General features: G+C 44.3%; 1 protein-coding gene and 1 long non-coding RNA gene across 2 annotated transcripts; both read left to right on the forward strand.

Annotated features, from left to right (window-relative positions):
* Positions 1-697: 697 nt before the first annotated feature.
* Positions 698-14,264, forward strand: LOC149918174 (uncharacterized). Its single transcript, XR_016466418.1, has 3 exons — positions 698-766; positions 5,035-5,180; positions 14,180-14,264. It is a non-coding gene; the product is annotated as an uncharacterized LOC149918174 (long non-coding RNA).
* On the forward strand, positions 5,943-8,576 carry LOC116240846 (uncharacterized). Its single transcript, XM_090139155.1, has 2 exons — positions 5,943-6,881; positions 6,937-8,576. The coding sequence occupies exons 1-2, from the start codon at positions 6,368-6,370 to the stop codon at positions 8,574-8,576; spliced, it is 2,154 nt and encodes a 717-aa protein (XP_089995281.1). The 5' UTR covers positions 5,943-6,367.
* Positions 14,265-16,368: the final 2,104 nt, after the last annotated feature.

The raw sequence follows: 16,368 nt of genomic DNA on the forward strand, positions 1-16,368 counted from the left end.
TTGTCTGGAAGAGTCAAAGATTTCCATCACAGTTTGTCAAGGACTGTGAGCAATGCTTCCCTCTCTGACCATTCCCATTTGGAGCTATGCCCCTTCTGGGTCCTCCTTCAGTTGACATTTCTGTGGTTTTGGGCCCAAAGACAGGGAATTAAGAGGATTCTGTCCCAGGATTTTTCATAATTCACAGTTAATATATACATTTTATTTTTTTTATTTTTTTTTTAAGAAAAAATAAATTTTGTTTCCTATATTCACAGGCCAAAGTTGTGCCTTAGTCTCCTGCAGGTTTGTTGCACTATGACCCACTGGGTCATTGGGTAAAAGTCTGGTCTTGCTTTTGTGTTCTTTGTTGCATCACAGTCTAAGTTTTTCTTGGCCAAAAGTATTTCCAGACACAAATGTTGACTGCATTCTGCTCAAGTCCGTGAATAGTTTGGGGGTGAAAATAAACTGCAGTTTTTGGCAAACAGTTTATTTGCTTCCAAGAATTTATTGGCTCTGCATAGAGCACCACCGCAGACTCCAAGCACTAAGGCTGTCTCCTGAAGCTAGAGTGGGTTTGTTGGGCAAAGGCCAGTGAACTGTGTAAGCAGTATGGTGTTACTAATCTCTGAGTCTCATGCAGGTATTAAGAGCTCAACCCACAGGAGCTGTGAGCTTTTCCCTGTTCATATGCCAAGGTCAGACCTGTTTGCCTCCAGAAACAATACACAGAAAATGCAGAATTTTCCCAGGCTCAGGAAAAACTCGTCAGAATCAATTAAAGGTATACATTTTAAATGCACTGTTTAGTTAGATGTGCAGACTTGTGGTATAGCAACACTAATTCAATACTGATTACTCTTGCTAAGAATGACTTTGATTCTTTTTTATTATTATTATTATTTTTTATTTTTAGTGAGATAATCTAACTTTAAAAAAAGAAAAGAAGGATTCTAAATGAAGTTACCCACTTGGGGTTCCACACAGTTTAACCTGTACAGATACGTTTTTATTCAGATGAACTCTCAGGTGTTCAAGTCTTGCTAAGAAGGCTATTCTTAGAGATTTGGGGAACTCACTAGTTTTGAGTAATAAATATATTCGTGTGTGACCTCAGTATACAAAGACATGAACTCAAGTTTCAGCATATTTAATATTACTAAGCTGCTCTGATGTGCTGTCCAGTGTGTATCATTTCCGTAATGCTATTGCTATGCTGTAATGTTATTGCTGATGTTTTAAAACAGAAATGTGTCTATAGTTACATAATGTAAGCAAACACAAGACCCATGGACCTCCAGAGAAAGTCCAAAAGAGGAGCAATCCTCTCCTTCCTAACAGTTAAAAATGTTTCCTCAAACAGACTTTGCAGGCCTTCTGTCTCTTGCTCTCAGCAATCATATTTCTGTGTAAGCACTAAGTTTGACAGAGAAGGCAGAATAAGAAAGAGGGAAATATAGGCAAAGCACACCACAAAGAAAAGAGAATTCATTTTTTTTTTTTTTTAAGCAACTCAAATGAGATCCACCAAATACAGCTTATGGAGGTTGAGATCACTGTTCTGTGCTTCTGTTTATCAGAAAGGAGAAATAATATTGCATTATTTTTATAAATAAATACTATAAAAGAGAAGCTTCTGCTGTAACTCTGTTTTTTTCCTATAATGGCTATTGTATTATTCCATTCACTTCAATCTTTTGGAGAGGAGAGGAGAGGAGAGGAGAGGAGAGGAGAGGAGAGGAGAGGAGAGGAGAGGAGAGGAGAGGAGAGGAGAGGAGAGGAGAGGAGAGGAGAGGAGAGGAGAGGAGAGGAGAGGAGAGGAGAGGAGAGGAGAGGGAGAATACTTAGAAATATCTAAACATATATAAAGAAAAATCTATATTTCTAAAAGAAAAAATAGGGGCAATATTGTACTTTTTCAGAGAAATGTGCTAATGACTCACAATGTGGATTGTGCAACTGTACATTTTTCTTTTTTTAATAGGTGCTCTTAACCTGCCTCCATCAATTTCCTACAGTAGGAACAATCTAGGAAATGTCAGATGTACATGTATAGCGAATCTATCACTTCAAGGTTACAATAGTTTTTTGAAACAGCCTTTGTATTGGTTAATTAGATTGAATGTAGCATGGTAATGAGGTCACAAAAACTCATTTTATGACCTGTGTTATAAATAGCCAATAATTAATGTATAATTAATCTCCGCATTCATCAGAGGCATTGCATCTGAGCAGTACAGTAAAACGAAATTAGAAAACATCATATTCCATGCTATATGTGATTGTTGATTAAACAGCTACTGTATCTTAATGATTTCCAAATTGTCAAACAAATTAACTATGAAGGTAATCAAATAACAATGATTTGTTTAGTGTTAGAGCTTGCTCAGTAGTGACGAATATGTGTTTGATGACTAAAAGCTAAAATATCAAGCAGCTGTTTAAACATGATGCAGACCAACCAAGACATCCTAAACTAGCATTTCTTGTTTACAAACAAGAAATCTTACTTCTGCTAAATTTTGGATTTCCTGACAGGGGAAAAAATATATTTCTTCTAATATAAGCAATGATTTAATATCACATAGACTTTTGTACAGATCCTCAGACTCACTAGGAAGATTCCTTGATGACATAACTTATAAATGTGCTGTAAGAGTGAAGTAAAATACTTCTGGATCCATGGGTTTTGAATACTATGCTCTCCTTTCCCCTTCCTGCAGTGAATAATGGCTTGCACAAGCTCATAGCCCCTAGATCAGATAGATGCAAAGTCTTCCTAACACAGATACACAAATTGAGGCTCTTTTCTTTCTTTCCATTTCTGTTCTTATCTGCAAATTATTTTGTCAAGCTTTGGTGACAAATTTAAGAAAATAGATTCCTCTCTGTTTCTCTTCTCTTTGCCTTTAATTCCTTCTCCCTCAGCACAGCACAAATATTAGCAGAGCCTAATAGCCAGGTCAGCTGCCAGCTCTGGAAGTGTGGATTTAAAATATTAGATAAATTCAGCAAAATGACTTTAAATAGTACTTCTTGGCCAATATTATTAATGAAGAAAATGACATGCTTTGTTGCTTCACAGATCAGTTGATAAATTTTAATGAAAAATAATATAATAGAGCTTAATAGGAAGAGCTAACAAGCAGCAAACTTGTTACGAGTTTTTATAATATTCACAAGTGGCCAACTTATTCCAGATAATCAGAGATGACTAAAATGGATTAGCTGCTGTTATATTTTTTTAGGCACCATAGAGATCAGTACAGCCACTGGAACTGTAGTTGTGGTGATAAGGAGCAGAGCTCCCTGGAGATACTTGAAAGCGAACTGCTCAAGGAAAGACAGTGATAAAACTAGCAGCTTCTGTCTAAGCAGATCACACTGCTTCTTGCTCTTCTCTGCTCTTGTAATGATGTGCAACCAGAACGATCTTTTGTTCTTGTGCTCCTCTTGGCTTCCCCATTTCACTCATGATGAAATGAGAAAGCAAGGGATTTTGGCAGACATCAGCTTGGGAGTCTGTAGATGCTACTCAGGTGAGAGTCTTCTTAGATTTTAGTAAGTACAGTCCCAGCGAATCTGCCTACAGAGTGTAGCTGCACAGTCAAGTCCTCCATTTCCAATTGCTCTGATACAACCTCACTCACATGTTTTAAGAAATCACTCTCAAGTCGTCATACTCCAAGTAATCACTTTTGTATGGCCATAAGAGAATATTCAAAAAAATGTTCAATATGTTGAGACTTATTCAATTCTAGAAAACAGTTGTAAAAATAGTGCTTCATTGGTTCTAAACAATTTCCAGATCAAAATTGCTCAAATTTGAAATTAAAGCCTCAATCTGCAAGCATTTATAAGTAGCAACCTTTTCATGTCAATAATTTTACTGAATTCATGTTAGGAATTGAGAAAATGAAACCATGCCTCCTCATTGCATACTCAAGCTAGGACTCTGACTGTGTTCTGTACTGCATTATAGAAATTACAGAACTGGATTTTCATTAGCACCAGGGCTAATCAAAGATGTTTGATCCAAATTGTTTTGACAGAACGTTGGCCTCTTGACAAAATTAATATTTTTATGAGAAGACTTTCCAAAGAAAGAGCCAATTTTTATTTTATTTTTCTAAAAGGAATTGCTCTCCTTTCTTTTTCCCTCCCACAGTTTTAGACACACACATGCATATACACCAGGGATTCTGAGATGCTACCACAAATTCCTAGTGCTGTTTGTGTGGAGGTCCCTGTACTACACCACATCTTCTTTGTGGAACTGATCCTTCAAATTAGAGAGCAGATGAGGATGCTTAATGGGAAACAACATCCAGGCAGAAATCCAGGGATTAAAAAAATAAAAGCAGTAACAGACTCCTGTTCTTCCATTTCCATTAAATACTGCTACAGCTTTCTGATTTCACTTCTTTGGTAATTGAAAGTATTTGAATCTCTGAGAAGCTGAATATTTCTTTGAAAAATGTTCCCCAGTTTTGGATTAGGTATCACGCAGTGTTTTGTTGTAATTGGTAAATCATATGAAAAAGAACTTACTGAAGCATAGCTATTGCCTTGTAAAATAGAATTAAAAAAATACTTTTAAATAGTGCCAAGTTCTCTGATCTCTTACACAGAAAACTGAAAACAGAGCAAAAACTGAAAATGCTGGGTCTACAATCAGGAGTAATATTGGAAGGGTCCTTTCAGCTAATGTCAAACATATTTTTGAAAATCCCTTTTTAATATCTACTGCAATCATTATGATTATCCTTTGGATTTGAATAGAAATTAAAATGAAAGACCAATACTACTAATAAAATGCAAGATCAAGACATCCCTAAAAGTCTGACTTGTGTCTGATCAGTGTATCTGGCAGAAGCAGACATCACAGCAATCATGCAAAAACTTGAGTTCATTGTTTAAAATTGAAAAGAAAAATAAACTGCTGACACTAGGGAGCTTTTTGTATATGTAATGAAATCAATAATTTCACAATCGCACGTGAGAAGCATTCAATTTTACACAGAGGTATGTTTTGGACAACTTCCTTTACAGCTCCTCCAGTCAGCGTGAGGGCCTCAAGCACAGGCGCAAGCTTCCGCCATTTTGTGCCCTGCCAGGAGGAGGCGCCCTGGGGTCCTTCCCACCCATCCCTGTTTTTCCTTCTCCAAGGAATGCAAATCAAGGCTTAACACATTTGGGTAAGTCTTTCATTATCTTATCCCTTTGCTGTTACCTCTGCCAAGGGACAGGAAAGATAACTTTTCACACAAGACGAACTTTTGGCACGGAGATGCATTTCACATTGACAAGGTGTGTTCTGAGGTGCATTGTCCAAATGCTCCTTGAACTCCGGCAGCCATGGGCAGCCTGTTCCATGCCCACCTCCTGTTGGTGCAGAACCTTTCCTAACTCTTACCCGACCCCCCCTGACACAGCTAGATACCTTTCACTTGGGTTATGTTGCAGAGTTCAGTGCTGCCCCTCTGCTCCCTGTACAGAGCTGCAGCCACCACGAGGCTTTCCCTCAGCCGGCTCTGCTCTGGGCTGAACAAACCCAGGGACCTCAGCCACGTCTTATAGATCTTGTCCTCCAGACACTTCTCCATCTTCACGACCCTCCTTTGGATGCTCTCTAATAGCTTCATGTCCTTCCTATATTGTGGTGGCCCAACTGCACACAGTGCTTGAGATGAGATCACAACACCACAGAGCAGAGTGGGACAGTTCCTCCCCTCAGTTAGCTGTTCATTGGGCTGCTGCTGCTAGCTCAGTGTTGGCTAATCTATCCAGTTCCTCTGAATGCTAACAAGATCTTCAGATGATTTTATACAATTACAGTTATCATTCTTATGGTACGTCTTATAGTATGGAGGGTATAAAAAAAGTATATATCAAATTGGATACTGACATTCGGCTTTTCACACAGATAAAACTTGTATTTGAAGGAAGGTACTTGTAGTAGGCGTGGCGAGGAGACGGTGTGTGACGGGGTCAGGTTCCCTATGCTCAGGGCTTGCCAGGTGCTGTCCCACAATAGGACAGCGTGTATGCAAGGGGTGTAGACAAAGCAGGACAAGAATATTTAAGTGCCTGCTACATTTTAATAAACGCCATTTTGCTTCACCTATACTTGGGGTCTGTGTGAGCATTTGGCCCCGACCTGGTATGGGGTCGGTTTCGCTGGCAAAGCAGCACCTTATGGGGTGGAAAACGAGTGTTGCAGAGAGAACGGCAACAAGTGGTGACCCCGACGTGATACACCCTGTGAGTAGTAGCTGCCCGGCGTGCCCGTAAGGCGGTGGAACCTGTGAGGTGGCGGCAGGTCGCCTACGGAAGACACACTGCGGTGGAACCTGTGGGGTATTGGCAGGTCGCGTGTGTAACTATGGATCAAGTAATTAAGGTATTTTTACATTTTTGTAAAAGTTATTGCGGTAGGACCGTTCCTTCTAAGAAGGAGATTGCGGCCGTGTTATCGCGGCTAGAAAAGGAGGGTGAGCTGGACTCCCCTCAACAGGTGCTCGATTCAAATAAGTGGGACTCACTTACTTCGGCGCTGTGCCAGTGCGCCATGTCCGACCAAAAAGCCTCAGAGCTTAAAACGTGGGGCTTGATACTTGAGGCTCTCAAAGCGGCAAAGGCAGAAGGAGGGTTCGGGGAGGATCGGAGCGTGACGGGGGCTGCTGGGAGCGGGTCTTTGCTTTCTCATAGATCCGGCGAGGCCAAGATGGCGGCGACGGCAGAGAGCGGAGGCGGAGAGACGGAGAAGAAGGAGTCGCCGAGTCAGTCATGTGAGCCGACAGCCCCGCCCCCGCCTTACCCTGCTCTGTCTTTATGCCCTTCTTTGGACAAAACGTCTCAGCCAGAACCGCCCCTTGAAGAACGCGATAGGGCGGTGGGTGGAGCGGGGCGGGGGAGCCCGCGCCGGGGGGGGAGCCCGCGCCGGGGGGGGAGCCCGCGCCGGGGGGGGGAGCCCGGTTACTGACTGGGCTAAAATTAAAGAAGTAGCGGAAGAAAAGGGCCTAGCGAATCCAGCTGCGTTTCCGGTTGTGGCCTCAGAAAAGGGCCCAATTTGGGTTCCTCTAGACCCGAAAGGGATCACGAGGGTGCTTGAGGCAGTTGAGAAAAAGGGTTTGAAATCCCCCTTGACAATGAATGCCCTCGAGAACCTTACCGCACAGGGGCCTCTCTTGCCCTATGATATAGAGAATTTGATGCGTATGGTTTTGAAGCCGGTGCAGTATACATTGTGGAAGGAGGAGTGGCAGGCCCGGCTCAGACAATTATTGGTTACAGCGCAAAACGATCCAGCGAACGTATTACACAACTCCGACCTTCAGAGATTGATGGGTAGCGCACCAGGTCTGTTAACTGCCCAGGCTCAGGTTATCCACCTGAGACCTGGGGAATTAATTGCTACATCTGACGCCGCTTTAGAGGCGTTTAGAAGGCTCGCAAGGAATGCAGAGCCCTCTACCCCGTGGACAGAAATTACACAGGGCCCCACGGAGTCATTTCAGGATTTTGCAAATAGGCTGATAAAGGCCGTAGAAGGGTCAGACCTTCCTAGGGCGGTCCATAGCCCTGTTATTCTGGACTGCCTATATCAAAAGTCGAGCGGGGACATACGCGCTTTGCTAAGAGCGGCACCGGAAAAGTTTCACACCCCCGGTGAGGCCATCAAGTATATCGTAGAGAAGCAAAAGTCAAATCCGTCTGTGGCAGGCGAGGTTGCTGCCGCAGTGGCTGAGGTGATGATGGCGCGCGGGGGCTTTGGCCATCATCACCCCGGCTATCCGGCAGTGGGTCAAGAGGCTCAAGGACCATGTTATAGGTGCGGCCGGTGGGGCCATATCAGGGCCCAGTGTAGGGCCAGAATAGGGAGCAACGAAAGTCCAGTATGCCAGTTGTGTGGGAAAAGGGGCCACAAGGCGCCGCAGTGTAGAGCTCGAAGTAGACCGCAGCATCCTAATAGATCGAGAGGAAGACCGCGTTCGACCGGGGACCTCCCTGTCCGCTTGCAGTTGGGAGACCTGAGCCAGCCTATGGTTGCTTTGTCTTTGGGTTGTGAGGAGCGCCCTCTAGTGAGGGCCACTATTACGATCACCGATCTCCCACCTGGTTCAGCGGGGCCACGGTCCATCTTTGTCACTGCATTGATAGACTCTGGCGCAGATGTGACGGTTATTGCGGAATCCGATTGGCCCTCTACATGGCCTACAGGGGCGGCACAGATGATAGCAGGAGTGGGAGGAACAACGCCCACCCGGAGGTCCGCCCAGAAGATTGAGATTATCGTAATCAACAGGGATGGTTCCCTGGAAAGGCCTGTTCTGCTTACCCCGTTAGTGGCGCAGGTGCCGGGAACCCTCTTGGGGAGGAACTTTCTGCGGAGTGTGGCAGCAGGCATAACAATTTATAGTGGGGGCCACGATCTGCCAATTGTCAGCGCAGTATGCGATCCCACTGCGCTGGAGACAGGAAGTGCGACCTGTCTGGGTGGATCAGTGGCCCTTACCGACAGAAAAGCTTGTAGCGCTTCACGCATTAGTACAGCAAGAGCTTCGCTTAGGTCATATAGAACCCTCTCTTAGTCAATGGAACACTCCTGTATTTGTGATAAAGAAGCGGTCAGGATCCTATCGCTTGCTGCATGACTTGCGCGCAGTTAACGCTCAGTTAGTGCCTTTTGGTGTAGTTCAGCAGGGTGCGCCCGTACTATCCGCCGTGCCTGCAGGCTGGGGGGTTGTTGTTATCGATTTGAAGGATTGCTTTTTCTCCATACCCCTGGCTGAGCAAGACAGGGAGGCTTTTGCCTTTACGGTTCCTGTCCGTAATAACCAAGGCCCGGCTCGTCGGTATCACTGGCGAGTGCTCCCACAAGGGATGGCGTGCTCTCCCACGATCTGTCAGATAGTGATTGACAGAGTCCTGAGTCCGGTCCGACAGTCCCCTAGGCAGTTCCTCCTGCTGCACTATATGGATGATCTGCTGCTATCATCCCCGACCCCATCGGGGCTCCAGTCATTAGAAGCCCAAGTGGTGACGCTCCTGACATCAGCCGGCTTCACTATTTCTGCTGAAAAGATCCAGAGAGGATCGAGGGTCCAGTTTTTAGGATATCGGCTGGGAGACAAAGCTGTCCACCCAGTCGGGGTTGACATCAAACCCCGGATACGCACGCTATGGGATGTGCAGAAGCTAGTAGGAGCCCTACAATGGATTCGAGGGGCACTGGGGATCCCTCCTCGCCTCATGCAGCCATTTTATGAGCAGCTTAAGGGCTCGGATCCGAACGAGGCGCGTTCCATCACGCCCGAAATGGCAGAGGCATGGAAGGAAATAACAGAATCCTGTTGTCAATCGGCTCTGTCTCGATATGATCCTGGAAGGGAGTTGGAAGTGGCTGCCTGTAAATGCGAGAGTGGGGCGGCTGCTGTTATAGGCCATGACTTGGGAGCCAAACCGCAACCATTGTGGTGGCATTTTTCCGTTCAGCCCACGCGTGCGTACTCCTCCTGGCTGGAAATATTAGCTAGACTTCTTCGTAAGTGCCGTCATACAGCTGTCAGAACCTTTGGACAAGAACCTTCTATTATCTATCTCCCTACATCATTTCGTGATTCTTTACCGCTCCCAGAGCCCATCTTGCTTGCTGTGGAAGGGACGTCAGCTTCTCTCACATTTGCGGACTCGCCCCCTATTTTCGAACTGGCGAGACCATTGCAGCTGTCGTTACGGTGCAGGGTGCAAGACTCGCCCGTGGAAGGGCCTACCCTGTTTACCGATGCATCATCATCAACGGGGCAGGGGGCAGTAGTGTGGGAAACAAATGGTCGCTGGGATTCCATAATCTTCACAGATCCTGGCGCCAGCGTTCAGATGCTCGAGGTCAGGGCTGTTGCGATGGCGATTGTTTATTGGCCCTCCCTTCCCTGTAACATAGTCACAGATTCTGCTTTTGCAGCTAAGCTCGCTTTGAAAATGGGCCAAGAAGGCATCCCTAGTACGGAAGCAGCGCTTATCTTAGAAGATGCTTTGTGCACCCGAATAGAGCCTATAGCAATTTTACATGTAAGAAGTCATTCGGATGTACCAGGATTCTTTTCAGAGGGCAACGCAGCCGCAGATGCGGCTGCAGGGTCCCGTGTCCTGACGATCCGAAAGGCCAGAGACCTCCACTCCACGCTTCACATAGGCGCCCGGGCACTCGCTCGAGCCTGTGGTATTTCCATTACAGCTGCAAGGGATGTGGTGCAGGCCTGCCCTCACTGTAATTCAGCTCCTGCTATTGGGGCGGGGGTCAACCCCCGCGGCTTAGGGCCGCTGCAAATATGGCAGACGGACTTTACGTGGGAGCCGCGAATGTCACCTCGGTCGTGGTTGGCAGTTACTGTTGACACAGCCTCCACGATGATCGTGGCTACCCAACACGGAAAAGCTAATTCTACCTCGGCCCAGGCCCACTGGGCTGTGGCTATTGCGGTCCTCGGCTTGCCAGTGCAGATTAAAACGGACAACGGCTCATGTTTTACATCACGGTCTACCAAGAATTGGTTAGAGGCCTGGGGAATTCAGCATACTACGGGTATTCCGGGAAACTCACAAGGACAGGCCATTGTTGAAAAGGCCAACCGCCTCCTCAAAGAAAAGATCTATGTTCTTGGGGAGGGGGAGGGATATAACGACAGAATCCCAATAGCAAGACAAGGAGAGATACTGGCCAAAGCTCAGTTTGCCTTAAATCACTATGAAAGAGGGGATGCCAGCAGGGCACCAGTAGAAAAGCATTGGCGACCCAGAATTCTAGAGGAAGGCCCTCTAGTCAAAATAAGAACGGAGGCAGGAATATGGGAGCCAGGATGGAGGATTCTAGTATGGGGTAGAGGGTATGCTGCTGTAAAACATGTCAATACGGGAAGTGTCATGTGGATCCCGGCGAGAAAGGTCAAACCAGATCTGATGAAAGAGAACAGTAACGAGGGACTCTGAGTTTTGCAGGTATGGCTCCTGTGAACGCCGAAGAAGGAGACAGCCCAGGAACCCCAAAAGAAGGCCGGGAGAAGCGTGGAGGAAACTCAACCGTTGCTGCCAACGAGAAAACGCGTTTCTATCAGGCGAATGCTATGTTTAGTGTGTGTGGTGGTCATTGCTTTATCACAGGGAGCGAGGGAATTCACCTTTTGTCACTGTCAGGGAATTTACGGGTTACTTAGGTAAATAAGACGAGCCAAAACGACTTTTGCTTTAGCTTGCAATCGGCAACCTCACTCTTTTGCACTTGCCTAATGGGCATCCCTCAATACACGTTAGAAGCCTTTGCGAGGTACACTACAAACCATTCCAGCTGCCGTAACAACACCGATCTAGCTAGCCAAACGGCATGTTTGATAAAATCTCTGAACGACCCTGGGGTTGCTGCAGCACAGAGCTTGGCTCAGATAGAACGCCTAGCATGTTGGTCAGTTAAGCAGGCGAATTTAACAACATTAGTATTGAATGCGATGCTAGAGGACACAAACAGCATTCGGCATGCGGTGCTGCAAAACAAAGCAGCCATCTACTTCTTGCTCCTGGCACAGGGGCATGAATGTGAAGACCTAGAAGGAATGTGTTGCTTCAATCTTAGCGACCACAGCGTATCCATCCATAAAGCGCTGAAAGCCCTGCGAGACCATACGGAGAGGATCCAGATGGACGACGACCCCATCGGAGACTGGTTCAAGAAGACGTTTGGCAACTTCGGGAGTTGGATTGCGAAGATCGTTAAGGGCATAGTATTAGCACTCTTAGTAATTGTGTGTATTGCCGCTATTCTGCCGTGTGTGATTATGTGCTTTCAGAATTGCTTGCTAAGGATTATGTAGTAGCTTATGGACCAATGCATAGAGTATAGAGTATCACAGGTATCGGGAACAATTGTAGCGTTTGCGTTCGCGCTGTTACGGGATATTACTGAGCATAGGGAGGGGGAGATGTAGTAGGCGTGGCGAGGAGACGGTGTGTGACGGGGTCAGGTTCCCTATGCTCAGGGCTTGCCAGGTGCTGTCCCACAATAGGACAGCGTGTATGCAAGGGGTGTAGACAAAGCAGGACAAGAATATTTAAGTGCCTGCTACATTTTAATAAACGCCATTTTGCTTCACCTATACTTGGGGTCTGTGTGAGCATTTGGCCCCGACCTGGTATGGGGTCGGTTTCGCTGGCAAAGCAGCACCTTATGGGGTGGAAAACGAGTGTTGCAGAGAGAACGGCAACAGGTACTAAACTTGAATCTTGATTAGGATTATTTCTGTACATTTCTGCTGTACATTTCTGTATGTCCTGATGATTTTCTTGCATTTTCTGTAGGCAAAGGATTAAAAAAAAAAAAAAGAAAGAAAGAAAAAAAAAAACACAAACACCTCTTTGAGCTTCCTGGTTAATAAGTGTTAGGCATGTGACATACTCTTAATACTTCTTTAAGAGTCCTCTGCACACACATAAAACTCATTGTTGCTTTTATCAAGAAAGAATTCATAAACTGTCACTAAGATAAAAGCTAAGAATACACACTTCTTGTCGGTGAAGGTAGCTTTATCCACATGTACTTTATTTTTATAACTGGCACTATTGTATTACATTTAACCTAAGTTTTATTTCAGAGCTGCCTGAAAAATAGGTGGATAGGAAAGGGCAAGGAGTCATATTGGTAAATCCTGGCTCATTCTCTTCTCCTAGGTAACAGTCTGAGAGCAGACATTATGGGAATGAGAAGAAAAGTGGAGAATTCAGATGATCATTCTCTTATTTACATAATGATTTTCAAGTCTAATATTGCACAGTGCAGTCTCAGCTCTCATTCTCACTCATCCCTTACTTTATTTCTTCAGTTCCCAGAGCTAACTGACTTATTAACATGGAAGTAGAAAAGTGCCATTTATGGAAGTAGAAAAGTGCCATTTGATTTGCTTATTTCTCTCTTCACAACTCCCATATTCAAGCGTGACAGAAAAATCTACCTGCCTGAAAACAGTTTATTCTGCATCAAATGACTTAGTGCACAATCTTAGTGCTAAAGTTCTGCTTTTCTGAAGGATATAAATAAAGAGCAAAGAGGCACTTTGAGGGCTACTGTTGTCTTGGGCTATCATAGCCAACATATAAAGTGAGGAACAAACAGACATACAGGCTATTGAAACAGTGCTGTTGCTACCACTTGTGGTTGACCTGCATGCAAGGGAGGGTAAAAGACAGTTTTCTTTTAGTAGGTATACATAAGGAAAACAGCTGCACACTGCTCCTCACAGCTTAATTACTGCAAGGATGTTTTTTAAAATTGTGTTTGTGCTTCATGGCTGGAGGCTCCCCTTTACACGGAGCAGTGCATACATGGAAAAGATCCCAGCATAGAGCTTGCATGGTCCCTGCCTACGATGGAGGAACCTAAGGGATGAGCAAGGGCAGGATGAGAAATAAAGAGATCATGGCACTCGTGGGTGAGCTCAGAAATTTTATGGGGTGAGCAGGAAAAAGTGTGGGAGAACCTTGCCCTGAAGGAACCCTTTCTGACTGTCTTGTCCTTGTCTCCTAGCTAGGTCAGGAGCTGCCTCTCCAAACGGCACACTATGAAAGCACTATTATGAAAGCAGTGCTGTCTGGTACTTCATGCCAGTGACCAGGAACCAGAGGTTATGGGGTCAGTGGCCTTTCAGGATAATGCTCTGAGCCATTAGCAACACATCAGAGATAAGCCTGGTCTGCTCTTGGCTGTATTTTTTGAAATTCAATTACCTAGTGGAAAAGCTACCCTCAAAAATACAAATTAAAGTTGCAGGCTTACACAAATTTGGACAAATGCTTATGTACACTCAGCCAGGCTTTTCACTAACACTAAAACTGTTAGATATTTTGAACATGATGACTTCCTGCTTGCAGGTTTTAACCAGGAAATTTGTTTCCTGAAGCACTAGTCATTCCACTGGGGGTCTAAAGTTTAATCATCTTAAAAATAACAACTTCTGAATTTAAGAAAGAAAAAGAAAAAAACAACAGACCAAACTGTTATGAAAGAGCTGGGGAAAAAAACAGATTCAGAGATCCTATCTGAGTATTGATTTCACTGTCTAGAAAGCCTTTTTATTGTCCTGACTCTATGTAAGGATGGGTCCCAGGATGACATTTTTCCCTTTTTCACATTGTGATTTTTGTGCTGCAGCCTTAGGATGCTGAAGCTGGACAATCAAAGGACCAGAGGTTGTGAATACTGCAGAGATGAGACAGACTGGAATTTAACTTCTAATGCAGATATTTCTCTCCTTGACAAAAAAAAAGTGACACAACTATCATTAAATAGTAGTTATACAAACAGGAAAAAAGCTTATTTGCTCTTCTCCTACAGGTTTTTTGTTTTTTTGTTTTTTTAAATGTAGGTCTTCTGAAAAGACCTTCATATTCTGTCCTTTTCCAATGGTAGGTAATGTTTCTATTGCCATTTAGTTCATTACCCAAGGGTCTGTAGAGTAAAACACAATTTTCATACTTGGATTCCAACCATACCTGCCATGCATAACAAAAACCATGCAGTCATTTCACAAAACCAAATCAAATTCCTTTTGGAGGTGTGTTTTTATAGATGGCTGAATCTGCAGTGTTTCTAATTAGTTTAAAATGAAAAGCAAAGGAAAGAGAGAAAAATTCTCCCTCTGGATATTTGGTCTCAGTGTTACAACAGCTTCTGGAAAGGAGGATTGCCTGTTTCTTTAAATAGAGCATTACTTAGCCATGTGTACTGCACAATTAGGCATGAGACAATTGCTCCACTGTCTGCAGACCCAGGAGGAACGCATGCACACAGATGTATTCTGTTCTGCTAACAGGCTGGTGAGCAGCATCCTGCAGCTGCTCTATGCCTCCCCGCTCCTGGCTGGCAGATTTTAAGGGCTAATGTTGCTTGGTGGGCTCAGCAGGGACAAAGCCACAGACTCAGTGCTGGAGCCCCATCCCAAGTGAGGAGATGTCAGCAACGCTGGTCTCATTTGCTCCTGTTTACTTACCACTGCGCCAACAACATACGGGCCTTTCTAGATTAATCTGATGGTGCAAATATGCACTCCTCACAGGAGAATCATAGAATGGTTTGGATTGGAGGAAGTACTGGTCTATTGGTTTATTAATTATTATGATGCTCTATGTTGCCATTTGGTGTTTTGCCCTGGAAGCGGCACCCTGCTGTGTGGGAGGCACTCGTGGGGGCAGAACTATCCTGACATGTGCATGGTGGAGCAGCAATATTCCACTGGGTGCTTAATGCTCTTAATTTCCATGTGGGTCAATGGGATCTAGACTTGCTCAGCACCTCAGAGGAGCATGCACTAATTATCATGCAGCCAGCAGAAGATTAAGAGGCTGTCATGTTACCTCACAGGAAATCATTAGCCACTATGTTTTATAAATTAATGATAACATATAGTACTCTATGCATTTCATACCTGTTTCTCCACTAAATATAAGACAAGTTTGTAACAGAGAACATATTCCAGCACCTCTGAAATCTGCATGGAAGATGTGTACACTTCAGTTTCTTTGTCCTCAACTTGCCTATTGCTGAGCACTCACTGAGTAAGGGCTTACAAAATTGGTAATGACCATATGAAGATGTTTGTGACCCAAGGGCAAGAAGAAATCCCATGTGCATTTCCAGTATCTGCTTATGGCTAGCAGTCCCTCAGCCAGCTCTTAATCCAAATCTCACTGGAATCAATCGAATTATGGCTTTTGCTTTCCCTGGTATTCAGAGAGGTTCCTAAGTCATCTGAATGCATAAAAGCTTCACCATTGCAAAGTTTTCAGAGAAGGGCTCATATTACTTGCCATACCTGCTAGGTTTGTCATATGTCTGGGCTGGTTGAAGGATGATGTATCAGTGAATACTCATTTTGAATATGCTTGTTAATCTTCCTTTATGTCAGGGCTTTAATATAAATTAAGTTTAGCTATTAAAACCACATCACGTAAGAAACATAAGTTTGGTGAAAGTGGTTGTTGTGTGTGTGATTAGGCAAGATAAATAAATCCCAGGATTCCTACTGCCTTAACAAGGGATCTTAAGATTATAGTGATACAGTTAATTTTGGATACAAAGCTTCTGATGTCTAAATAAGTAGTTCAGTAAATAAGTTCAGGATTTCACTGGTCATTCATTCTGATCTGCAGTTACATTCAGTATATAAATTAAGATTTGAATGTTCATCAGGCCTGTTGGGAAGGAAAATATTTGAGTAAAATTTCTTCAGGTCCTCCATTTAGACTCTCCCAAAGTGATTTCAATTGATATCTAGATTAGTGAGTATTTTTTATGACTCATGCTCACAGGTAAAACTCTAACACAAGCTATACAAAATGATC

This window comes from Phasianus colchicus, chromosome 4 (assembly GCF_987193195.1).
Source record: "Phasianus colchicus chromosome 4, bPhaCol1.hap1.1, whole genome shotgun sequence".
In the NCBI taxonomy this organism is placed as follows: Eukaryota; Metazoa; Chordata; class Aves; order Galliformes; family Phasianidae; genus Phasianus; species Phasianus colchicus.